This window comes from Brachionichthys hirsutus, chromosome 13 (assembly GCF_040956055.1).
Source record: "Brachionichthys hirsutus isolate HB-005 chromosome 13, CSIRO-AGI_Bhir_v1, whole genome shotgun sequence".
NCBI lineage: Eukaryota > Metazoa > Chordata > Actinopteri > Lophiiformes > Brachionichthyidae > Brachionichthys > Brachionichthys hirsutus.
In genome coordinates, this window is record NC_090909.1 from 12,597,627 (window position 1) to 12,622,626 (window position 25,000).

The 25,000-nt window shown below is 51.3% G+C and overlaps 3 protein-coding genes across 3 annotated transcripts in view; 1 reads left to right on the forward strand and 2 right to left on the reverse strand.

The window, feature by feature from the left end:
* Positions 1-48: 48 nt before the first annotated feature.
* On the reverse strand, positions 49-5,718 carry si:ch211-152p11.4 (regulator of G-protein signaling 8). The gene is made up of 5 exons (XM_068747641.1): positions 5,248-5,718; positions 4,895-4,944; positions 4,104-4,237; positions 874-1,040; positions 49-255 (listed from the first exon to the last, which is right to left on the reverse strand). The coding sequence occupies exons 1-5, from the start codon at positions 5,716-5,718 to the stop codon at positions 49-51; spliced, it is 1,029 nt and encodes a 342-aa protein (XP_068603742.1).
* A 3,172-nt stretch (positions 5,719-8,890) lies between these two features.
* On the reverse strand, positions 8,891-21,818 carry c13h6orf136 (chromosome 13 C6orf136 homolog). The gene is made up of 7 exons (XM_068747337.1): positions 21,661-21,818; positions 16,282-16,424; positions 13,631-14,203; positions 13,378-13,466; positions 13,110-13,310; positions 12,334-12,403; positions 8,891-9,611 (listed from the first exon to the last, which is right to left on the reverse strand). Exons 2-7 carry the CDS (start codon positions 16,378-16,380, stop codon positions 9,426-9,428), a joined length of 1,218 nt encoding a protein of 405 aa, XP_068603438.1. The 5' UTR covers positions 16,381-16,424; positions 21,661-21,818; the 3' UTR covers positions 8,891-9,425.
* Positions 21,819-24,138: 2,320 nt separating this feature from the next.
* abcf1 (ATP-binding cassette, sub-family F (GCN20), member 1) overlaps positions 24,139-25,000 on the forward strand; it is a 15,529-nt gene continuing 14,667 nt past the window's right edge. The window contains exon 1 of the mRNA XM_068746920.1: positions 24,139-24,261. Coding sequence (XP_068603021.1) covers positions 24,201-24,261 — 61 coding nt within the window. The 5' untranslated portion in view covers positions 24,139-24,200. The remainder of the gene's footprint in view (positions 24,262-25,000) is intronic.

Below are 25,000 nucleotides of genomic sequence, written 5' to 3' on the forward strand. Positions count from 1 at the left end.
CCAGCAGCAGGTCCTAGACTCGTGTCTCACACCATTAGATCCGGTGAGTCAGTGTTGCTGCTCCCGGGTTCGGGCGGGGCTCTTCTCCTCGGCCTCCCGGCTCAAGGTCGCGTAGAGGTCAGAGTGCAGGAAGCGGGGATAGCAGTCTGTGTCCAGCAGGGAGTAGATGCGTTTCTGAGCGAGGGACAGGGACGAGTGAGACGGGGCCCGCAGCAGCTGGACGGTCAGGTCCCTCGTCCTGCCGTCCAGGTTCACCTGAAACGAGACAACCACGCCCACCTTCAGTGCTGCCGCCCCGCCCCGTCCGTCCTCTTTCTGACCATCTGGGGGGGGGGGCATCGCTATGGCGACGCTATCTCCCGTCTTAGATGAGACGGGAGTCTTGCGGCTAGCGAGACCCCGGATAAGACGGCAGGGGGCGCCACACCAAAGACCAACAAACACGCAGGCTCACAGACAAGTGGGATCGAACCCAGCGAGGCAACAGCGCCACCCACTGCGCCACCCACTGCGCCACCCACTGCACCACCCTCAACTAGCAGTTAAAGGAGAGACGTGGAGAATAGAGGACTGGATGATCGTTAGCGTGATCAATGTGATGGGTGATCTCTCCCCAGAGAGAGAGCTAGACAGGCAGGCAGGCAGGCAGACAGGCAGGTAGACAGGCAGGTAGACAGGTAGACAGGCAGGCAGGTAGACAGACAGGCAGGCAGGCAGGTAGACAGGCAGGTAGACAGACAGGTAGACAGGTAGACAGGTAGGCAGGCAGGCAGACAGGCAGGCAGACGCAGGTGTGCTGGATTATCAGAAGGTTCCCATGAGTCTCTCGGCTCCTGGTTCCGGTGCAGCTGGGGTGGGGGGGGGGGGCCCTACCTCCCGGGGGGCCCCCGGCTGGATGTAGGTGCTGCAGATGTCCTTGGCTCTCCGGTGCAGCGTGAACTTGTTGGACGACTGTCTGTATCGCTCACAGGCCACGAAGAACTGCAGATTCTCCTCGCTGAACTCCGAGCGCAGGAACGCTCCAAACACGGAAACGCCACCTACGAGGGCACAGAGCCGCCGGGTGTAATAACAGGTGTAATAACAGGTGTAATAACACACGGCCCCGCAAACCCAAGACGGGCCGTTTAAACGGAGACGAGTCAGGATAACTTTAAAAAGTCCAACTTCACACGGAGGCCTTCATTTGATCACAGCGTGTTCAAAAAGCTTCCAGTGGAATGTGTGGAGAGGTGGATCACTGGATCCAGCGCAGGAGACTCCAAGAAGTAGATCCAGATCAATACATAGATCCAGATCAATGTACCTGATCCAGATTAAATTACAGATCCAGATTAATGTACCTGATCCAGATCAAGATATAGATCCACATAAAGATCCAGATCAAGTTACCTGATCCAGATCAAGTTACCTGATCCAGATCAAGATATAGATCCAGATCAAGTTACCTGAGCCAGATCAAGATATAGATCCAGATTAAATTACAGATCCACATACAGATATAGATCCAGATTAATGTACCTGATCCAGATCAACATATAGATCCAGATTAATGTACCTGATCCAGATTAAGTTACCTGAGCCGGATCAAGATACAGATCCAGATTAAATTACAGATCCAGATTAATGTACCTGATCCAGATCAAGATCCAGATCAAGATATAGATCCAGATTAATGTACCTGATCCAGATCAAGATCCAGATCAAGATATAGATCCAGATTAATGTACCTGATCCAGATCAAGATCCAGATCAAGATATAGATCCAGATTAATGTACCTGATCCAGATCAACATATAGATCCAGATTAATGTACCTGATCCAGATTAAGTTACCTGAGCCGGATCAAGATACAGATCCAGATTAAATTACAGATCCAGATTAATGTACCTGATCCAGATTAATGTACCTGATCCAGATCAAGATATAGATCCAGATTAATGTACCTGATCCAGATTAAGGTATCAACCCAGGAAACTTCTTTAAGGGATTTGTTTTTACATTTGTGTCAAATTGTAACAAACGGAAAGAGAAAAACAACACAGTGATCAATATGACTTTAGTTTCACCAATTTAAACTCCTGACTCTTGGACTGCAGAACAAGGAATAAAATAGTACATTAGTAGGTGGATCCGGGGGGAGATGTTTATCCCGGTCTGAGGTCTGAGGTGTGGATCCTCCCAGCAGCCTACGGGAATCCCTTGTTTTCTAACCGGCTGTGATGCAACAGGTAGCGACTATTGGAGGCCCTGGAGAGGAATAACATTCCTGCTGGCCAGACGACCTGAATAGAATTACATTCAATTATCAAATGAACAAAAATCATTTCAAAAGCCCCAATGAGAAGAGGACCGTGGCGTGGCCCGGTATGGCCCAACCGGTGCCCCGCCCGGGAGCCAGGCCCCGGTTGGGCCCCGTGAGTGAGTGCCTGGTGGCCGGGCCCCTGCCTACGGGGTCCAGCCGGGCTCAGTCTGAAACGTTAAAGTGGGCCCGACCACCCGCCGAGGGAACCGTAGGGGACGGGTGCCGACGGCGGGGGGCTCGGTGACCCGATCACCGGACAGAAAGACTGACTTATTGATCATGTCTCCATCACACTCACATACGTTGCATATTTGGTATTCAGATTCCAAAAGTAATGGAAAGTAACTCAATGTAACTGCTGTAGTATTGTGTTAAGTGGATTAGTTTACTGAACACATTAACACATTTTACAGTGGTCATTTGTAATTGTACCAGGATGCACTATTCACGTTCCCCTCGGAACCCAGTCTGGGACGGGCAGCAAATATAGTAGCAAGCTAGTTAAAACGAGGTTGGTGTTATTGTCAGTTTGAAGTGGCGTTTAAAACATCCTGCGTGCTGGTCGGAGGCTCCTCAGCGCCTCCCGGGGACCGGAGGGCCAACGGTCTACGGGCAGGGTGGGACAAGTCCTTGAGGATGCTGTGGTCTCGGCACAGACAGCGTTCCCTCCGGATGTCCTCGATGGCTGGAAGAGGAGTCCTTCTGATGCCGCTGCAGCATCTTAGGATCCGCAGCAGAGCAGGTCTGGACGTGCACCAGTGTGGCTGAAGACAGGTGGGTCTCTGAGCCTTCTGGACCAGTCTAGCGGTGTTAGTCATCCAGTAGAGGGTCCCCAGGAACCTGAAGCTGGAGACACCTTCAACAGCCACCTCGTTGAAGGTGCTTCCTCTCTCCCTCCGGAAGGTCAGTGATGAACTCCTTCAACTCGCTGGTATTCAGGAGCACGTTACTGTCATCGCAGTCGGGTGTCCGGTAAATTGAGGCTGGCGTTGAATCCATGTCCAGGTCTGCAGTCGTGGATGCAGGGAGTAGAGGAATGGGCTCAGCACACAGCCCTGTGGTACGCCTGTGATGGATGAGCAGGTGTGTCCTAACCTAACCCAACATGCTGGTCTGTTGATCAGAAAGTCCACGATCCAGTGACAGAGGGGGGTGCTGATGACCAGAGCTCCAAGTTTGGTGGTTCATTTGGAGGGGGGGGGGGCAGTGTTGAATGCCGAGCTAAAGTCAACAAACACCATCTGTTGGTTCAGTGTCATTGTGTTCGGAATGTTGGGGGGGTGGATCCGTTCCGGCCGGGTAAAAACTCCCAAACCGGCGCTGATAACAATGAAAAATAATGCTTAATTGTGTTCCTGTCTCCACTTCAGCACTTCCTGGTTCCACCACCAGGTTTCCTTATCGCCTATCCTTCCAGAAGACACACCCGTGGGTCGAATCTTATTGACTCCATTCTGGAGCCGATCCGTCTCCGGTGGTGAGATAGAGATTCCCCCCCACCCCCCACCCCACATGACTGTGTCAAAGTCCATAAACATCGGTCAATAATCAACTGAGAAATTGAGGAAGAAAGTTTGAAGCTCCTTTGACTGCAACTTTACCGAACATTTCAAAGTGATCCAGGATCCGGGATCTCTTCTGGATCATCACCAGAATGTAATCATCTGTTCCTGGAAACATTCCCAACGTTTCCTGGACATTTAACCCAGATCTGTTTGTAATCTTTTGAGTTATCGCGCTGGTTGCGTCACCCTCGCCTCGGCGGAGGCAATGAACACCGAGACAAAGCTGTACTCACTTTGACTGGCCAGCAGGGCATTCAGGGACTGGGCCCACTCCTCCAGCTCCTCCTGACCGATTGTCCTCTTCCTGCTCTGGCCCACCTGACTCCACTGACGCATAAATTGCAGACGAGACCTCCTCTCCGTAGCACTGATACGAGGACAGGGAGACACGGCCCAGGAAGTGAACCAAGAGACATCACTGACATCACTCAAAACATGCAAGGAGACACAAAGGTGAGTACCGATGGGTGTCGGTGGGTGTCTGTGATGTTGGTGGTGTCTGTGATGTTGGTGGTGTTGGTGGGTGTCGGTGATGTTGGTGGTGTCTGTGATGTTGGTGGTGTCTGTGATGTTGGTGGTGTCGGTGGGTGGCTGATGTTGGTGGTGTCGGTGAGTGTCGGTGATGTTGGTGGTGTCTGTGATGTTGGTGGTGTCGGTGGTGTCTGTGATGTTGGTGGTGTCTGTGATGTCGGTGGTGTCTGTGGGTGTCGGTGGTGTTGGTGGTGTCTGTGATGTTGGTGGTGTCGGTGGGTGTCTGTGATGTTGGTGGTGTCTGTGATGTTGGTGGTGTCGGTGGGTGTCTGTGATGTTGGTGGTGTCTGTGATGTTGGTGGTGTCGGTGGGTGTCGTCTGTGATGTTGGTGGTGTCTGTGATGTCGGCGGTGTCTGTGGGTGTCGGTGATGTTGGTGGTGTCTGTGATGTTGGTGGTGTCTGTGATGTTGGTGGTGTCGGTGGGTGTCTGTGATGTCGGTGGGTGTCGGTTGGTTTTGAATCCATGTGGAAGCGGGCTCATGCGGTCCTCACCTGTCTTTTTGTTCTGGAATGACCAGGTCGGAGTTTGAGGAATGAGGACTCTGGAACCGAAAGCACAAAGTGAATCGAGACGTAAAATACTGTGTCCATCCTATGAAGTGTTTTCAGGGTTACTTCCTGGACCGGCTCGGTCCTACGCTCGCTGCGTTGGTTTGGACAGAGCGGTGCTCGCATCACAAATCAGGACATGCGTGCATGTTCGGTGATTTGGGCTGAAGACTTGTGTGCTTGTCCACCAGTGGGGAGACAGTGGACACCATCCAGCAGATTGCACAGCTAATGGGGTCCAGCAGCGGGTAAACGTAAGAGTAGAAATAAATTCATCCCTCTAACTGGTGTCCCACCTGGCCGAACAGACTCCTGAGGTGCAGTTTGGGTTTATGCTGAAGCTTGTTCTTGAAGAGGAAAGAGTTGGACGTCGATGAAGGGGACGGGGGAGGCAGCTCGTCTCTCTCCTCACTGTCGGTGGCGCCCTGGGCGGTTGCAGCCAGCTGGCCGTCGCTGTAGGCCCGGCAGCCTTCGCTGAGGACAGATGCACTACGGAGGTTCTTGTCCCTTTTCCCCTGCAGGCCCAGGTTCTCCACGCTGATGCTGCGCTCCCTGCTCAGCTCTCTCTTCTCTGCCTCATCAGGGCTCCCTCTCGGCTCCAGGATGGCCAGACGGGCCGATGCCATATCCGGCACATCTACCTCGTTATGAGCTGTGCAGGCGCCAGACTCTTTGCTGTCCTGATGATCTGGGTTCCTCGGTGGCCCCTTTTTCCATGGGAGGAAGTCAAGCTCGAGCAGGGATCCCTCAGAACTGAATCTGCGCATGGTGGCGGTATGAGCAGTGGTGGGACGGGCAGAAGTCGGAGGGCTGCAAAAAGGTGAGCTAGACAAAAGATAAAGGGGTTAAGGAGAGACGGGCCTGTTTAACGGAGCAGAGAGGACAACTAGTGGCACTATAGAGACCACCGGGGCAGTCGAACCCTGCTAGCGGCACTATAGAGACCACCGGGGCAGTCGAACCCTGCTAGCGGCACTATGGAGACCACCGGGGCAGTCGAACCCTGCTAGCGGCACTATAGAGACCACCGGGGCAGTCGGACCCTGCTAGTGGAGACCACTGGGGCAGTCGAACCCCGCTAGTGGAGACCACCGGGGTAGTCGAACCCTGCTAGTGGAGACCACCGGGGCAGTCGAACCCTGCTAATGGGACAATGGAGACCACCGGGGCAGTCGAACCCTGCTGGTGGCACAATGGAGACCACCGGGGCAGTCGAACCCTGCTAGTGGAGACCACCGGGGCAGTCGAACCCTGCTAGTGGAGACCACCGGGGCAGTCGAACCCTGCTAGTGGCACTATAGAGACGACCGGGGCAGTCGAACCCTGCTAGCGGCACTATGGAGACCACCGGGGCAGTCAAACCCTGCTAGCGGCACTATAGAGACCCCCGGGGCAGTCGAACCCTGCTAGTGGCACAATGGAAACCACTGGGGCAGTCGAACCCTGCTAGTGGAGACCACCGGGGCAGTCGAACCTTGCTAGTGGCACAATGGAGACCACTGGGGCAGTCGAACCCTGCTAGTGGAGACCACCGGGGCAGTCGAACCCTGCTAGTGGAGACCACCGGGGCAGTCGAACCCTGCTAGTGGAGACCGGGGCAGTCAAACCCTGCTAGAAGAGATCACCGGGGCAGTTAAACCCTGCTAGTGGCACAATGGAGACCACTGGGTCGACCCCTGCTAGAGGAGATCACCGGGGCAGTCAAACCCTGCTAGAGGAGACCACCGGGGCAGTCAAACCCTGCTAGTGGAGACCACCGGGGCAGTCGAACCCTGCTAGTGGAGACCACCGGGGCAGTCGACCCCTGCTAGTGGAGACCACCGGGGCAGTCGAACCCTGCTAGAGGAGACCACCGGGGCAGTCGAACCCTGCTAGTGGAGACCACCGGGGCAGTCGACCCCTGCTAGTGGAGACCACCGGGGCAGTCGAACCCTGCTAGAGGAGATCACCGGGGCAGTCGAACCCTGCTAGTGGAGACCACCGGGGCAGTCGAACCCTGCTAGTGGAGATCACCGGGGCAGTCAAACCCTGCTAGAGGAGACCACCGGGGCGGTCAAACCCTGCTAGTGGAGACCACCGGGGCAGTCAAACCCTGCTAGTGGAGACCACCGGGGCAGTCGAACCCTGCTAGTGGCACAATGGAGACCACCGGGGCAGTCGAACCCTGCTAGAGGAGACCCCCGGGGCAGTTGAACCCTGCTAGCGGCACTATGGAGACCACCGGGGCAGTTGAACCCCGCTCACTACTCCACCGTCCACTGACAGGGTTCCAGCAGCTTAACGCCACACACCTCACTCAGGTGAGACGCATTGCTTCAGGTCTCTGAACCTGGTTCTCAGGTGTCGGTCAGCTGTACACTCCCACCGCAGTGGGCGGGGCCTGATCCACAGGTAAACAGGGCTTTAAACCACACACACTTTAAATGCAGACCCTGTTTCCTGTCCGGTTCTACCTGGACGAGGTGGGAGGAACAAATGAGTCAAGACAGTCCACGCTACCTTGACTTGTCCTCTGTCCTCTGACTCGTTCACGTCAGGTAAGGATCCTCCGCTGCAACATGTCCCCCGACCGAGCTGTCCTCAAAGTCGGTCTCTGGTCTCAGAAAGACGCGAATTCCAGCCTCGGAGCCCACGGACACGAGCCCACGCACCAAGCCACGGACACGAGCCCACGGACACGAGCCCACGCACCGCGGGACGTCCGGAAAGTTCCCCACAGTCTTCCTCCCCCTCTTCCGCCACACCTTAATTTAGTCTGGATCTAACTGACGCGCGCACACACACACGCGCACACACAACTTGAACTTTTCTTCAACACCCAATCATGCTATTATTAAAATAAGCGTGGTACTAGTACTCGTCCTGAGACGCAGTACTACTTGGGTACCTGAGTTGGGCTTTCGGGTCCAGAACTGCTGATCAGTCAACTCAAAGTGGAGTTTGGTGCTCGACAATAAAAAGCCATCATCAATGGAGCGCCGATGCGACCAGTCGCCATGGCAACTGAATCAACAGACTGCACCCCGCTGGAAGTACTGATGCGTACATGTAGCAAGTATAAGTACATATTTGAAGGAAACGAGAAAAGCACTCAGAGAGCACAGACCTCCCCCAAGCAGCTCGGTCCCCTCCTAACTGGATCAGCACCGTCACCATGGTGATCTGGATCAGCACCAGAAGGTTCTAGATTGTTCTTGGTATCTTTATACACCAACATGAAAAGTAAACGTGAATCAGAACTGATGTTTATTTTCAACTGATTATTGATCCATAAATGGTTTAATGCTCAAATGTAATATTTGTTCCTGACCTCATTCTGGATCAGAACCATCTCCGGTGGCGCGATAGAGCCCCCCCCACATGACTGTTTCAAATCTGCAATGTTACTGAAACTTCCAAAGTGATCCAGAATCCAGGATCTCTTCTGGATCAGCACCAGAATGTAATCCTGTTCCTGGAAACATTCCCAACGTTTCCTGAACATCTCAAGATCCGTCCAGGTTCTGAGTTACCTTTCTAGCAGACGGACAAACATACCGGATTACCTAATCTGGTTAGGATGCAGTTTAACCAGATTACCTAATCTGGTTAGGATGCAGTTTAACCAGATTACCTAATCTGGTTAGGATGCAGTTTAACCAGATTACCTAATCTGGTTAATCTCTGGGATCCCCTTCAGGATAACGTGGCAGAGAGACCCGGAGCGACGCGCGGCAAAGCGGACGTTCCTGCTAGTCGTTCCGTGTTCTAGTCGTCTGGGAGACCGGAGAGGAATTCCAGAACTCGTTGCTCACCGTGTCTTTCTGGTCGGGGCGGCGATTTGCACTTTGACCTCGCCTCTTCTTGTACCGTATTGTGTTTACCTGTGCTGGAAACGAGGTCCGGATCTCAAGGGTTTGACCCGGTTGGACAAAGGTTAAGTAAAAACACACAGCCCGATGAAGCTGCTAGACGGTAACTTTATTTGAACAGAACCCGAATCCAGCGGCATTAGTTCTGGTGTTCTGAAGCGCACCGACGTGGACCGGACACGCGAGGGCGCCACTCCCACCGTGAACGCTTTCACCGTTTCAAAACGACAGCTGGAGTGAAGCTGGACGTCAGGGACGTGTTGGGAGACGAGCAGGACGCCGGGGACGTGTTGGGAGACGAGCAGGACGCCGGGGACGTGTTGGGAGACGAGCAGGACGCCGGGGACGTGTTGGGAGACAAGCAGGACGCCAGGGACGTGTTGGGAGAAGAGCAGGACGTCAGGGACGTGTTGGGAGAAGAGCAGGACGTCGGGGACATGTTGGGAGACAAGCAGGACGCCAGGGACGTGTTGGGAGAAGAGCAGGACGTCAGGGACGTGTTGGGAGAAGAGCAGGACGTCGGGGACATGTTGGGAGACAAGCAGGACGCCAGGGACATGTTGGAGGACGAGCAGGACGCCAGGGACGTGTTGGAGGAAAGCAGGACGCGAGTCCTACGACGGTCACGCAGACCGAGGACACACGGCTGAATCCCGCCGTCCCACGCTCAGCTCGGGACGTCTCGTAGCGAGGACAGGAGGAAGGATCAGGTCCAGGACGGGCCGCTGCTCCCGCACCCCGAGGGCAACCAGAGCCCCCACCATGACATGAGCGATCCCGGAGAGGACGGGGGGCCGAGCCGGCATCACCTGCAACCGAGACACACAGGACAGTCACAAGCGCTCAGCCGATCCATCCGCCCGGACGGGGGACTCCAGTCCACGTCCCGCAGCCCTGCTGGACACGGAGACTCTGAACGTTCACACGGCGGGACAACAAAGGAGCCTCCAAAAGGTCACATTCCAGCGGACATCGATCTGGAACCGACAAAACGTTTGAGATCTGTGATCTCAGGAACGCCAGGAAAAGAGACGGCGGCGTTCCCTCATTGATTATAGACCTCTGATCTTTATCCTCATTGATTATAAACCTCTGATCGTTATCCTCACTGATTATAAACCTCTGATCGTTATCCTCATTGATTATAAACCTCTGATCGTTATCCTCATTGATTATAAACCTCTGATCGTTATCCTCATTGATTATAAACCTCTGATCGTTATCCTCACTGATTATAAACCTCTGATCGTTATCCTCACTGATTATAAACCTCTGATCGTTATCCTCATTGATTACAGACCTCTGATCGTTATCCTCATTGATTATAGACCTCTGATCGTTATCCTCATTGATTATAAACCTCTGATCTTTATCCTCATTGATTATAAACCTCTGATCGTTATCCTCATTGATTATAAACCTCTGATCGTTATCCTCATTGATTATAAACCTCTGATCGTTATCCTCATTGATTATAAACCTCTGATCGTTATCCTCATTGATTATAAACCTCTGATCGTTATCCTCATTGATTATAAACCTCTGATCGTTATCCTCATTGATTATAAACCTCTGATCGTTATCCTCATTGATTATAAACCTCTGATCGTTATCCTCATTGATTATAAACCTCTGATCGTTATCCTCATTGATTATAAACCTCTGATCGTTATCCTCATTGATTATAAACCTCTGATCGTTATCCTCATTGATTATAAACCTCTGATCGTTATCCTCATTGATTATAAACCTCTGATCGTTATCCTCATTGATTATAAACCTCTGATCGTTATCCTCATTGATTATAAACCTCTGATCGTTATCCTCATTGATTATAAACCTCTGATCGTTATCCTCATTGATTATAAACCTCTGATCGTTATCCTCATTGATTATAAACCTCTGATCGTTATCCTCATTGATTATAAACCTCTGATCGTTATCCTCATTGATTATAAACCTCTGATCGTTATCCTCATTGATTATAGACCTCTGATCGTTATCCTCATTGATTATAGACCTCTGATCGTTATCCTCATTGATTATAGACCTCTGATCGTTATCCTCATTGATTATAAACCTCTGATCGTTATCCTCATTGATTATAGACCTCTGATCGTTATCCTCATTGATTATAGACCTCTGATCGTTATCCTCATTGATTATAAACCTCTGATCGTTATCCTCATTGATTATAAACCTCTGATCGTTATCCTCATTGACTATAAACCTCTGATCGTTATCCTCATTGACTATAAACCTCTGATCGTTATCCTCATTGACTATAAACCTCTGATCGTTATCCTCATTGATTATAAACCTCTGATCTTTATCCTCATTGATTATAAACCTCTGATCTTTATCCTCATTGATTATAAACCTCTGATCGTTATCCTCATTGATTATAAACCTCTGATCGTTATCCTCATTGATTATGAACCTCTGATCGTTATCCTCATTGATTATGAACCTCTGATCGTTATCCTCATTGATTATGAACCTCTGATCGTTATCCTCATTGATTATAAACCTCTGATCTTTATCCTCATTGATTATAAACCTCTGATCTTTATCCTCATTGATTATAAACCTCTGATCTTTATCCTCATTGATTATAAACCTCTGATCTTTATCCTCATTGATTATAAACCTCTGATCTTTATCCTCATTGATTATAAACCTCTGATCTTTATCCTCATTGATTATAAACCTCTGATCTTTATCCTCATTGATTATAAACCTCTGATCTTTATCCTCATTGATTATAAACCTCTGATCTTTATCCTCATTGATTATAAACCTCTGATCTTTATCCTCATTGATTATAAACCTCTGATCTTTATCCTCATTGATTATAAACCTCTGATCTTTATCCTCATTGATTATAAGCCTCTGATCTTTATCCTCATTGATTATAAACCTCTGATCTTTATCCTCATTGATTATAAACCTCTGATCTTTATCCTCATTGATTATAAACCTCTGATCTTTATCCTCATTGATTATAAACCTCTGATCTTTATCCTCATTGATTATAAACCTCTGATCTTTATCCTCATTGATTATAAACCTCTGATCTTTATCCTCATTGATTATAAACCTCTGATCTTTATCCTCATTGATTATAAACCTCTGATCTTTATCCTCATTGATTATAAACCTCTGATCTTTATCCTCATTGATTATAAACCTCTGATCTTTATCCTCATTGATTATAAACCTCTGATCTTTATCCTCATTGATTATAAACCTCTGATCTTTATCCTCATTGATTATAAACCTCTGATCTTTATCCTCATTGATTATAAACCTCTGATCTTTATCCTCATTGATTATAAACCTCTGATCTTTATCCTCATTGATTATAAACCTCTGATCTAACGGATGATCGTTAAAACTCCTCAGATTACCACAGAGCGACCTTTGACCTTTCCACCGCCGTCTTGCTAACGTGTTTAGCCTACAGCTCGTTCCGGATGCATCCTGAGGTAATCAATACGTCAGCAGGGCGAGCGGCGCCGAACGCGTCACCTTCTCAACTCGATGACAGTGGATGAGTCCGTCCGGCCCGATGGAGAACGTCGAGACGGCGTCAAACGACCTGGAAGACACGGGGACGACGTCAGGGAGTGTTCATCACCGCCTCATACAGGCCCCGCCTCCCCAAGGGGGGCGGGGCTTCACCTGGGTCCAGAGTTATACAAAGACTCTTCAGATGGCATTTTGGCACCAGAAGGTTCTGGATTGTTCTCGGTATCTTTATACACCAACATGAAAGTCAAAGTGAATCAGTTAATCTTTAACTGATTCTTGATCCATAAATGGGTTCAATGTTAAACTGTAATATTTGTTCCTGACCTCATTCTGGATCAGAACCAGAAGTCGTGTTTCACGATGGTTCAGATCGGACCCCTTCATGACTTTATGGCTTTTGGAGATGATTTTTTGGAACGGCTCCATTACAGGTCGTCGACTCGCCCGTTCTCCGTTTACGAGGCGTTTTTCCGACGTACTGGAAAACGACCGAGCGAATCGGGTGTGCGGCAGCTGCTGCGGCCACACCCACGCCGTCCCCCGAGAGGACAACGTCCCCCGAGAGGACGCCGTCTCCTTCTACTCCTCATTTACAGAATCATGACGCAGCCATGTGGAAGTAAATGGGAAAATCCAGATTCTGGATCACTCTCAAAATGTCCCGACTCGGTACCGAATGTCTCAAGCAAACACCTTCGACTCGTCTGGGACCTGAGCGGCGCCCTCGGTCCCGAGTCCCCCTTCGACGAGGCGGCGGGACGCCTGCCCGTTACCTGGACAGGTGAGACTTGTCTCTCTGGTAGAAGCGCAGCAGCAGGGCGTGGACGGGAATGCCGCTGACCCTCCAGCGCGCTTTGATGGTCCCGTCTTCCGTGTGCTTGGTGAGCTTCAGGACCTCCATCTTGACCTTGGCGTGCCAGCAGAGACACAGGAAGCGCCAGAGCGAGAGGCTGAGGCGGTAGGCCCAGAGGCCTCTGCAACAGGAAACAGCCCCGGTGAGGTCAGAGGTCAGCGGGCCGCCGGCCCGGCGGCTCCACTCACCTGGTCCGGGTGTTCAGGAAGCCGTTGAGCAGCTCCACGTCCCCGGAGTACATGCTGTAGTCGTGCTTCTGGATCAGGATGTCTGGAAGCTGGGAGGAAACACAGAGCAGGGGGGGGGGGGGGGGTCCATCATCGCCATGGGAACCAGAGCGGCTGCCTCTCGTTTGGAAAGTTAAGCCTCAATCAAATGAAGGCACTAACATTGCGCCACCATTCCTGACAAACACTACCTGCCCCCACCCCCCCTCCTTACCTCCGTCCTCAGTCTCTCGTACATCAGGGCCATTTTCTCCTCCCTGTCGTCGTCTCTCTTCGTCTGGTTCCCCCCCGTGTCCCCTGCATGGCGCCGCGGGGGCGCGTCCTGCCGGTGTCCCCGCCCCCCGCCGGGCTCCGTGCCGGGGCAGTGGAAACAGTAGAACTGCGAGCCGTGCGTGAACGGCGCGGGACACCTCTCTGCGTGGAACAGCGTCCTGAAGCAGCCGTGCTCCCTCTCGGCACCAACGCCGCGTCTCTGGTCAATGCAGATGTCGTCCTCTCCGCCGCCGTCCACCGTGGTCAAGGGGAAAGCAAACTCGGGGGTCAGGGCGAGGAGCCGCCCCGCTTCACCGCGAGCGTCCAGAGGGGCGTCCAGGAGGGCGTCCAGGCCCCGAGACGCTGCCCGTCCCACCAGCACACACACGCTGAGGGAGCCCCCTTCTCGAGGCTGGATGGCGCCGGGACACGGATGGGACGCCGTCGTCTGATATCTCAAGGTGATGGGCGGAGCCAGGGCCCATGATGCACTGCTCAGGGGGCGTGTCTGGCCGAACCGCTGCAAGCCCGCCGCCTGGAGGAGCAGGAAGCAGTCAGTCAGGCTAAACGTGCAGCGGATGGAGGTACAGCAGTACCTCATTTAGTCCACCGGGGGTTACGTTCTAAAAACAACCCGCAATAAGTGAAATCCGCAATGTAGTAATTGTTATTTATTTTAATTATTATACATGTACATAAATGTTTTAAGGCTGTAAAACCCCTCACCACACACTTTATACACGTTTAACAGTCAGGCATTAATCTAAATAGATTGTTTCAGTATTATAGAATGAAACCAAAGATCAAAACCTTTTCAGAACTAAACATTTGTTTGAGGAATATAAATATATAGTACGTACAGTAAACGTTTTCCTGTTAATAATGTTAAGGCGTGCAGGTCGAGGAAAGAGCCGCTTGGAGTGCAGAAGAACAAATATTCTACTCGTGCTGTCTTTAGCCTCTCATGCTGCTTTATTGGATAGCTTAGCACAGCGGAACGGCAGCGGCTACATGTATCAACAGGAAGAAACAAAACCCAAAAGGGACGTGACGTTTATGCTCCTACAAAATAAAAGCCTCTTTTTACACAGAGAATAAGAGCGCTATTAAACAAATGCTTAACAAACTAGAAAGACAATCAGAGACTGCAGACCCCGCCTCCAATAGACTATTGGATCTTGTGAGACAGTAAACAGGGCTTCCGGATCAGAGGGGCCAAACCTGCTCTAGCTTGCTGCTCCGGAACGTACTACAAGACTCCTTCTGGACTCTTTTTCCCATCATGCCATTCGTGTCCCTCCCTCTTTTTCCCCCATCATGCCATTCATGTCCCTCCCTCTTAAAGTGACACTCCAATGTTACAGCTCAGGCACAATTCCAGATGTAATAAAAATAATTCTATTTCACAGTTCCTCCTCTCCGTCTTAGCGCCGCTCCGCTGTGCCGCTTTGAAGGTTTAAAGGTTTAAAGGTGCGGATGATGTTGGTTCAGCGTAACGTTCTTTTTCCACAAAGCTACGCAGTTACAACCCTTTCTGCTTCCTCGTTTAAACGTATTGCTGCTGTCGTTCTTGTGTTATCTTCCTCCTTTTTATGTAACGAACCGAAGACTCGTTCATTCCGTAATGGAGCCCTGCAGCCGCGTAACGTTTAGCTTCCTTTAGCATGTCCAGAAGAACAACTTTCTGTGCGATGGTTAGCGTCACAGGTGCCTTTGTCGGCGCAGGACGTTTCGTCGGGATTGTGGGTCTTGCAAATACTGTATGCTGTACAGTGCAGTATAAAGTACAGTACAGTACTCTACTTCAGAGTCACTGCTGATGTCAATTTTGCTAGTTGAGCATTCTGTACTGCACAGGAGACGCAAGCAGACTGATTGACAGTGGCACAGTACAGTCCCTTAGCCCAGGGGTCCCCAACCACCGGGCCTCGGCCCGGTACCGGTTCGTGAGGCATTTGTTACCGGGCCGCAAAGAAAGAACAACTAATGTATACAATTTCCGTTGTATCGATTATTAGCGTCTAAAAGGTGTTTTATTTTGAAAAACAACCGGATCTTCTCCAACGTATCAATCGCATCTTGATACGTTGCTAAAAAAAAACAGCCGTGAACTCGCGAAAATTAATAAAAAGAAACAAAAGTCTTTGGAGAGCTTCTTTGCTAAGGAGAAAAGTCCAACTGAGGAGGAAGAAGAGGAGGAAGAAGAGGAGGTGATGACCTCCAAGAAGAGAAACCAGGACTAAGACTTAAAACTCGGGTATTAACAGCTGATTCGCTCCGTCCCCCCGTCCCCCCCTCGGTCCGCGAAAAAATTTCACGGCATGAAACCGGTCCGTGGCAGGAAAAAGGTTGGGGACCGCTGCCTTAGCCAATCAGGACGCAGAACACGTTCAATGCACGTTCAGGTGCAGAAAGAAAAACATCATGATGCTGCACACACACACACACACGCACACACGCGCGCACGCACACGCACACACACACACACACACACACACACACACACGCACACACTGCTGGTAAATATCTGTGTAAATTCTCACGTGTTTTCACACACGAGAGAAACAATAATAGACAACTGGAAATGCACAAAGCTGTAACCAAGGCGATGACCTGACTGAGGGCCAAGCTCCGCCTCCTGATGAGGAACCCTCTGCTGTGGCTGTGGACACAGCTCACACAGAAGGCGACGCCCCGTCTGCTCACAGCCATTCACCAGCAGGCCGTCCACCAGCAGGCTGTCCACCTGTACGGACCTGAAAGGACAGAGGACAGAGCGGCTTGGAGGAGCTAGTTCCCAGAGACGCATGGGGGAGCTAGTTCCCAGAGACGCCCGGGGGAGCTAGTTCCCAGAGACGCCCGGGGGAGCTAGTTCCCAGAGACGCCCGGGGGAGCTAGTTCCCAGAGACGCCTGGAGGAGCTAGTTCCCAGAGACGCCTGGAGGAGCTAGTTCCCAGAGACGCCTGGAGGAGCTAGTTCCCAGAGACGCCTGGGGGAGCTAGTTCCCAGAGACGCCTGGAGGAGCTAGTTCCCAGAGACGCATGGGGGAGCTAGTTCCCAGAGACGCCTGGGGGAGCTAGTTCCCAGAGACGCCTGGGGGAGCTAGTTCCCAGAGACGCATGGGGGAGCTAGTTCCCAGAGACGCCTGGAGGAGCTAGTTCCCAGAGACGCACGGGGGAGCTAGTTCCCAGAGACGCACGGAGGAGCTAGTTCCCAGAGACGCATGGGGAAGCTAGTTCCCAGAGACGCATGGGGAAGCTAGTTCCCAGAGACGCACGGGGGAGCTAGTTCCCAGAGACGCACGGGGGAGCTAGTTCCCAGAGACGCCTGGAGGAGCTAGTTCCCAGAGACGCCTGGAGGAGCTAGTTCCCAGAGATGCCTGGGGGAGCTAGTTCCCAGAGACGCATGGGGGAGCTAGTTCCCAGAGACGCACGGAGGAGCTAGTTTCCAGAGACGCCTGGGGGAGCTAGTTCCCAGAGACGCCTGGGGGAGCTAGTTCCCAGAGACGCCTGGGGGAGCTAGTTCCCAGAGACGCATGGGGGAGCTAGTTCCCAGAGATGCCTGGGGGAGCTAGTTCCCAGAGACGCATGGGGGAGCTAGTTTCCAGAGACGCCTGGGGGAGCTAGTTCCCAGAGACGCATGGGGGAGCTAGTTCCCAGAGATGCCTGGGGGAGCTAGTTCCCAGAGACGCATGGGGGAGCTAGTTCCCAGAGACGCCCGGGGGAGCTAGTTCCCAGAGACGCCCGGGGGAGCTAGTTCCCAGAGACGCCCGGGGGAGCTAGCTCCCAGAGACGCATGGGGGAGCTAGTTCCCAGAGACGCCCGGGGGAGCTAGTTCCCAGCGACGCCCGGGGGAGCTAGTTCCCAGAGACGCCTGGAGGAGCTAGTTCCCAGAGACGCCTGGAGGAGCTAGTTCCCAGAGACGCCTGGGGGAGCTAGTTCCCAGAGACGCCTGGGGGAGCTAGTTCCCAGAGACGCCTGGGGGAGCTAGTTCCCAGAGACGCCTGGAGGAGCTAGTTCCCAGAGACGCCTGGAGGAGCTAGTTCCCAGAGACGCATGGGGGAGCTAGTTCCCAGAGACGCCTGGGGGAGCTAGTTCCCAGAGACGCCTGGGGGAGCTAGTTCCCAGAGACGCATGGGGGAGCTAGTTCCCAGAGACGCCTGGAGGAGCTAGTTCCCAGAGACGCATGGGGGAGCTAGTTCCCAGAGACGCCTGGGGGAGCTAGTTCCCAGAGACGCATGGGGGAGCTAGTTCCCAGAGACGCACGGAGGAGCTAGTTCCCAGAGACGCATGGGGAAGCTAGTTCCCAGAGACGCACGGGGGAGCTAGTTCCCAGAGACGCACGGGGAAGCTAGTTCCCAGAGACGCACGGGGGAGCTAGTTCCCAGAGACGCATGGGGGAGCTAGTTCCCAGAGACGCATGGGGGAGCTAGTTTCCAGAGACGCCTGGGGGAGCTAGTTCCCAGAGACGCATGGGGGAGCTAGTTCCCAGAGACGTGCAATGCTTCGACTGCCATCACGCAAAAATTAAAGTACAGTAAAAAAATCCAGTGATTTGGACTAAAACTTTATTTTGCAGCACGGTGGCGCAGTGGTAAGTGCTGTTGCCTCACAGCAAGAAGACTGCAGGTTCAAATCCAGCCTGGGGCCTTTCTCCCCGCGTCTGCGTGGGTTCTCTCCGGGTTCTCCGGGTTCCTCCCTGCTTAGGCTGATTGGTGACGTTAAACTGTCCAGAGGTGTGAGTGGATGACAGAATAGCGTTATTTGGAGGTTGGATCTGGCGGCTTGTCCAGGGTGTTCCCCACCTGTCGCCTGTAGACTGCCGGGATAGGCTCCAGCATGGATTCGTCCTCCCCAACACCAGCCACTCTCATGTCCTCCCTCACTACGTCCATGTCTCTTCTCCTGGGTCGTCCTCTAGCCCTGTTCCCTGGCAGTTCCATCCTCAGCATCCTTCTACCGATATAGTCCCTGTCTCTCCTCTGGACATGTCCAAACCATCAAAGTCTGGTCTCTCTGACCTTGTCTCCAAAACGTCTAACCTTCACTGTCCCTCTTATTGTCTCATTTCTAATCCTGTCCAACCTGGTCCCTCCCAAGGAGAACCTCAGCATCTTCATCTCCTCCACTTCTAGCTCCGCCTCCTGTCTTTTCCTCAGAGACACTGTCTCTAAGCCGTCCATCATGTCTGTCCTCACCACTGTCTCTAAGCCGTCCATCATGGCTGTCCTCACCACTCTCTCTCAGCCATCCATCATGGCTGTCCTCACCACTGTCTTTAAGCCGTCCATCATGTCTGTCCTCACCACTGTCTCTCAGCCGTCCATCATGGCTGTCCTCACCACTGTCTCTAAGCCGTCCATCATGGCTGTCCTCACCACTGTCTCTCAGCCGTCCATCATGGCTGTCCTCACCACCGTCTCTAAGCCGTCCATCATGGCTGTCCTCACCACCGTCTCTAAGCCGTCCATCATGTCTGTCCTCACCACTGTCTCTAAGCCGTCCATCATGGCTGTCCTCACCACTCTCTCTCAGCCATCCATCATGGCTGTCCTCACCACTGTCTCTAAGCCGTCCATCATGTCTGTCCTCACCACTGTCTCTCAGCCGTCCATCATGGCTGTCCTCACCACTGTCTCTAAGCCGTCCATCATGGCTGTCCTCACCACTGTCTCTCAGCCGTCCATCATGTCTGTCCTCACCACTGTCTCTAAGCAGTCCATCATGTCTGTCCTCACCACTGTCTCTCAGCCGTCCATCATGTCTGTCCTCACCACTGTCTCTCAGCCGTCCATCATGGCTGTCCTCACCACTGTCTCTAAGCCGTCCATCATGTCTGTCCTCACCACTGTCTCTCAGCCGTCCATCATGTCTGTCCTCGCCACTGTCTCTCAGCCGTCCATCATGGCTGTCCTCACCACTGTCTCTAAGCCGTCCATCATGTCTGTCCTCACCACTGTCTCTAAGCCGTCCATCATGGCTGTCCTCACCACTGTCTCTAAGCCGTCCATCATGTCTGTCCTCACCACTGTCTCTCAGCCGTCCATCATGGCTGTCCTCACCACTGTCTCTAAGCCGTCCATCATGGCTGTCCTCACCACTGTCTTGTAGACCTGTCCCTTCGTCCTATCACAGAGCACACCTGATACTTTCCTCTCCCCGTTCCAGCCTGCCTGCACACGATTCTTCACCTCCTTTCCACATTCTCTCCATCACTCTGCACTGTTGACCCGAGGTACCTGAAGTCCTCTCCCTTCTTCAGGTCCATTCCTCTGTTTTAGTCCTGCTCACCTTCATTCCTCTCTCTTTTTTAGGTTGTTTTCTTGTGCTCATCCATTGGACAGCTGAATTGGGCTACGCTCATCTGCAGGCTGCAGTGACCCAAATCAGATTTGTTTCTGCCCCTGTGCGGTCTGTGTCCGATGATTCCGATCCTTTCATGACAGTCTGAACGACACGGATCGGATATTTTCAAACAGGCCCCAAATCCGACCTCTAGAGAAGCGACTTCAGTCAGAACGGCCGGTTGCGTTTATCCGACCTGCACCGATACGCCACTGCAAAGAGGCACCAAGTGAGGCGCGCAGTTTCCTACCTCATGCTAGGGGGCGCTGTGGTCCCAGGGATTCCATTGGCGACTCATCGGTAAACAGAGCTAGCGTCTTAGCAGTTTGGTGCTCGCCCTCGTAAACCAACCGTCTCTTTTGATCTTTCTTTTTCTGTCAAACTGAAACGCACCCTGAACTCGACTCTACAAACATCTTTCCAAATAAGACTAATTATTTCTGCCTCCTGCACAAGTATGCAGCTCACATGATCATCCGTCTGTACGGACCCGCCCCGGGACCCGCCCCGGGACCCGCCCCGGGACTCGCCCCGGGACTCGCCCCGGGACTCGCCCCGGGACTCGCCCCGGGACTCGCCCCGGGACTCGCCCCGGGACTCGCCCCGGGACTCGCCCCGGGACCCGCCCCGGGACCCGCCCCGGGACTCGCCCCGGGACTCGCCCCGGGACTGGACGCGCTTCTCTCCATTACTCCGAATGATCTCCATCACGTGACTGATGTGTTTAACAATGTGTGCAGCTGCTAAACTGGAAACACAACTTCCCCTCCTGTGGGTAAAGAAAGGATTCCCCTTCTTTCAAAAGGTGGAAACCAGCCTCCGAGAAAGCTAAGACGTAGCATAGCTAGGACGTAGCATAGCTAGGACGTAGCATAGCTAGGACGTAGCATAGCTTCGGCTAACGTCTGCTGACGGAACGGACTGACTGTTGAGTGCAGACAGAACGTCTCCGGTGTTCCGGTTGACTTGCTACCGGATGGTTTTGCCCATCAAGAGTTGGCACGGGTCCCGGTGGTAGAAGTACATTACGGGTAACCACGGGCAAAAACAAAGAAAAACGCATTTAAAAGGCCAATGATATTGATTATACAAAGTAATCGATTGATGACCGATTATTAAGACATCCGCACCCAGCTCCACTGTCCAGTGGCTTCCCCCCCCCTTTGAGGCCGTCGCCTCAAATCGATAGATAGATTATAGATAGATAGAGTGATAGATAGATAGATAGATAGATATAGATATCACCGCAGCTTTGTAATGGCGTTAACATAATATTGAATAAAGCTTAATGAGTGTTTGAGACAAGTTTATGTTGCTATTTAGTGAAGCTGGCGTTGACAGTTTGTTTCCTGGGCTCCATTATCCCCGTAAACGTTGACATTATGCTGCAGTGCTAGCCGGACGCTTCATAGCTGCTAATGTTAGCTCGCTAGCAGCTAGCTCGCGCAGCACCGACTCGTTGACATTATGCTGCAGTGCTAGCCGGACGCTTCATAGCTGCTAATGTTAGCTCGCTAGCAGCTAGCCCGCGCAGCACCGACTCGTTGACATTATGCTGCAGTGCTAGCCGGACGCTTCATAGCTGCTAATGTTAGCTCGCTAGCAGCTAGCTGGCGCAGCACCGACTCGTTGGACGTCGTTCTGTTACCTTGAACCCAACGCAGGTCGCTGATGTCCCGCTGCCGACGTGGCCCGGGTCGGGTTGTGCGATACGTCGCTCTGCACTGACTGGTTCTTGCTAGTGACAGCTAGTTGCTGTCTACACTACTTGCTAGGCGACATTGCTGTTGAACCAGCCCCGGTCGTGTCCTTGCCGGCAGAGCGAGCGTTACGTCACTCCTGGTGCTGCATTCAAGGCTGTCGGAAACAGCGGCACCGCGGTCAGCGACCAAATAAAGATTCCCAAGGTGAATCCGTGGTCAGGGACAGGGACACAGGTTCTCTAAGAACAATGATGTGGGCCCGCACTGAATCTGGACCATTGTGTTTTATTGATAGGCATGTCCATATATGATAGAGATCTGTTATTCAAAGAAGAATAACTCTTTAGATCAGTACGTCTCATTGTCACTCAGTATCCCTACAAGGGTCAAGACATATAATAAGGTAAATCCCGACCCTGGATCGGGTCCCGGAGCAAAAGAACCCGATCCAGGCTAACTTTGGACAGTTTGTGACTTCAGGACAAGACCAAACAGGAAGATAAAACAACCGATCGACATCACATCCACGCCTCGGGGCGCTTTGAGAGACTCGATTCACCTCGGCAGCGTGGGTGTTTGTCATAGTGGGGACTGGAGAGCCAAGAGAGAACATGCGAAGTCCTGTCAGCCAATGGATTTAAACCCAGAACCTTCCTCCTGTGAGCGAACAGCACCGCTGACCACACCCTGGAGAGGAAAAGGAAATCAAATATGATCCGAAAGGTAATAGAGCATAAAGAGATAAGCCCCGTTTCAGAGCAGAACGCCTTACAACGCACATACTTTATATATACGAATATATACACAAAGGTTATGAAATATTGATGATTTTGATGATTTTGTGGTGAAATACTGGCTTCTTGCTCAATTTTCCTTTCTAGAAAAGTGACAAGTCCTCAAAGAATAGATTCTCGCTAGAGTCACGAGATAAATCGTGTCCCGACTGACCGTGGTCACTCTGTAACGTCTCTCTCTGCCTTGGGTGTCAGTTCAGATTCTGTGCACTGCTGATGTGCCCTTGAGCAAGGCACTGAACCCCAACCACTCCACCATCTCTCTCCACAGCTGCTGTGTGTGTGTCTTACATATGGATAAAGAGTAAATACTGGTGAAGGATAATGTTCTTGGTTTACAAATAATTGAATGTATTATTTGTTACATAACATTATCAATAGTATGTTAATAAATGTTCATTTGATTTAACCTCATTTGAAGTGCTGTTTAACCACATTAGAAAAAAATGTCAGCTTGATATTTAGTGTTGGTCAAACCTGCTCTACGTTAACCATGGTAAGGCAAAGCTTTCGGGTTTGATTGGTCCAAACGACTCGGGTTTGATTGGTCCAAACGACTCGGGTTTGATTGGTCCAAACGACTCGGGGTTGATTGGTCCAAACGACTCGGGTTTGATTGGTTCAAACGACTCGGGTTTGATTGGTTCAAACGACTCGGGTTTGATTGGTCCAAACGACTCGGGTTTGATTGGTCCAAACGACTCGGGTTTGATTGGTCCAAACAACTCGCGTTTGATTGGTCCAAACGACTCGGGTTTGATTGGTTCAAACGACTCAGTTTTGATTGGTTCAAACGACTCGGGTTTGATTGGTCCAAACGACTCGGGTTTGATTGGTTCAAACGACTCAGTTTTGATTGGTTCAAACGACTCGGGTTTGATTGGTCCAAACGACTCGGGTTTGATTGGTTCAAACGACTCGGGTTTGATTGGTCCAAACGACTCGGGTTTGATTGGTCCAAACGACTCGGGTTTGATTGGTTCAAACGACTCGGGTTTGATTGGTCCAAACGACTCGGGTTTGATTGGTTCAAACGACTCGGGTTTGATTGGTTCAAACGACTCGAGTTTGATTGGTCCAAACGACTCGGGTTTGATTGGTTCAAACGACTCGGGTTTGATTGGTCCAAACGACTCGGGTTTGATTGGTCCAAACGACTCGGGTTTGATTGGTTCAAACGACTCGGGTTTGATTGGTCCAAACGACTCGGGTGTGATTGGTCCAAACGACTCAGGTTTGATTGGTCCAAACGACTCGGGTTTGATTGGTTCAAACGACTCGGGTTTGATTGGTCTAAACGACTCGGGTTTGATTGGTCCAAACGACTCGGGTTTGATTGGTCCAAACGACTCGGGTTTGATTGGTCCAAACGACTCGGGTTTGATTGGTTCAAACGACTCGGGTTTTAGGCACAATTTATCATACGCTGTCTCTAATTGGCTAATACTTACTGACATTGTAGTTTGGTTGAGCTGTCAGCAGTTATGGTTAGAATGTATTCGTTACAGTATCCCGCAGCAAGCCAATCAGAAACAGGGTAGGGCGGGACATGCGGTCATCATAGTAGAGTAGGTTGGTTCTCATGCATGTGTGTCTAGCGTCCATCATTAGGCCGCAGTGCGAGTGTGGCCGGATGCCGAACGGCACGTTTTCAGCTACGACATTTCATAAAGTCTATTAAAAAGAACAAAATGCCGAAGAAGGTGAAGGAAGACGCTGAGTGGGTGGACAATGACGCCGCCCCGGAAGCTGGTAACGAAACGCTTGTTTATTGAAGAGTTAGCCGCTAGCTTCCTAGCTAATTTAGTTAGTCTAGTTTAAGTTAACCGAGGAAACGTTCAGATGCACCAAACTCACAAAAGTGTTTCTCTATCTTTAGATAAAGAGCTAGTTAACGTGAGCTAAAGTGTTTCTCTAGCTTTGGATATAGAGCTAGTTAACGTGAGGTAAAGTGTTTCTCTAGCTTTAGATATAGAGCTAGTTAACGTGAGGTAAAGTGTTTCTCTAGTTGTAAATAAAGAGCTAGTTAACGTGAGGTAAAGTGTTTCTCTAGCTTTGGATATAGAGCTAGTTAACGTGAGGTAAAGTGTTTCTCTAGCTTTAGATATAGAGCTAGTTAACGTGAGGTAAAGTGTTTCTCTAGCTTTAGATAAAGAGCTAGTTAACGTGAGCTAAAGTGTTTCTCTAGCTTTAGATAAAGAGCTAGTTAACGTGAGGTAAAGTGTTTCTCTAGCTTTGGATATAGAGCTAGTTAACGTGAGGTAAAGTGTTTCTCTAGCTTTAGATAAAGAGCTAGTTAACGTGAGGTAAAGTGTTTCTCTAGTTGTAAATAAAGAGCTAGTTAACGTGAGCTAAAATGTTTCTCTAGCTTTAGATATAGAGCTAGTTAACGTGAGGTAAAGTGTTTCTCTAGCTTTAGATAAAGAGCTAGTTAACGTGAGCTAAAATGTTTCTCTAGCTTTAGATATAGAGCTAGTTAACGTGAGGTAAA

Coding starts and splice junctions, on each gene's coding strand:
- c13h6orf136 (XM_068747337.1), bottom strand. CDS start 16,380: ATGGCTGTGAGCAGACGGGGCGTCGCCTTCTGTGTGAGCTGTGTCCAC. Junction 13,311..13,377: donor TTCCTGAACACCCGGACCAG/GTGAGTGGAGCC, acceptor TTCCTGTTGCAG/AGGCCTCTGGGCCTACCGCC. Junction 12,404..13,109: donor GACAAGTCTCACCTGTCCAG/GTAACGGGCAGG, acceptor CGTGTCTTCCAG/GTCGTTTGACGCCGTCTCGA.
- si:ch211-152p11.4 (XM_068747641.1), bottom strand. CDS start 5,718: ATGCGCAGATTCAGTTCTGAGGGATCCCTGCTCGAGCTTGACTTCCTC. Junction 4,945..5,247: donor TCAGGAGTCTGTTCGGCCAG/GTGGGACACCAG, acceptor TTTCGGTTCCAG/AGTCCTCATTCCTCAAACTC. Junction 256..873: donor AGCCGGGGGCCCCCCGGGAG/GTAGGGCCCCCC, acceptor GTCTCGTTTCAG/GTGAACCTGGACGGCAGGAC.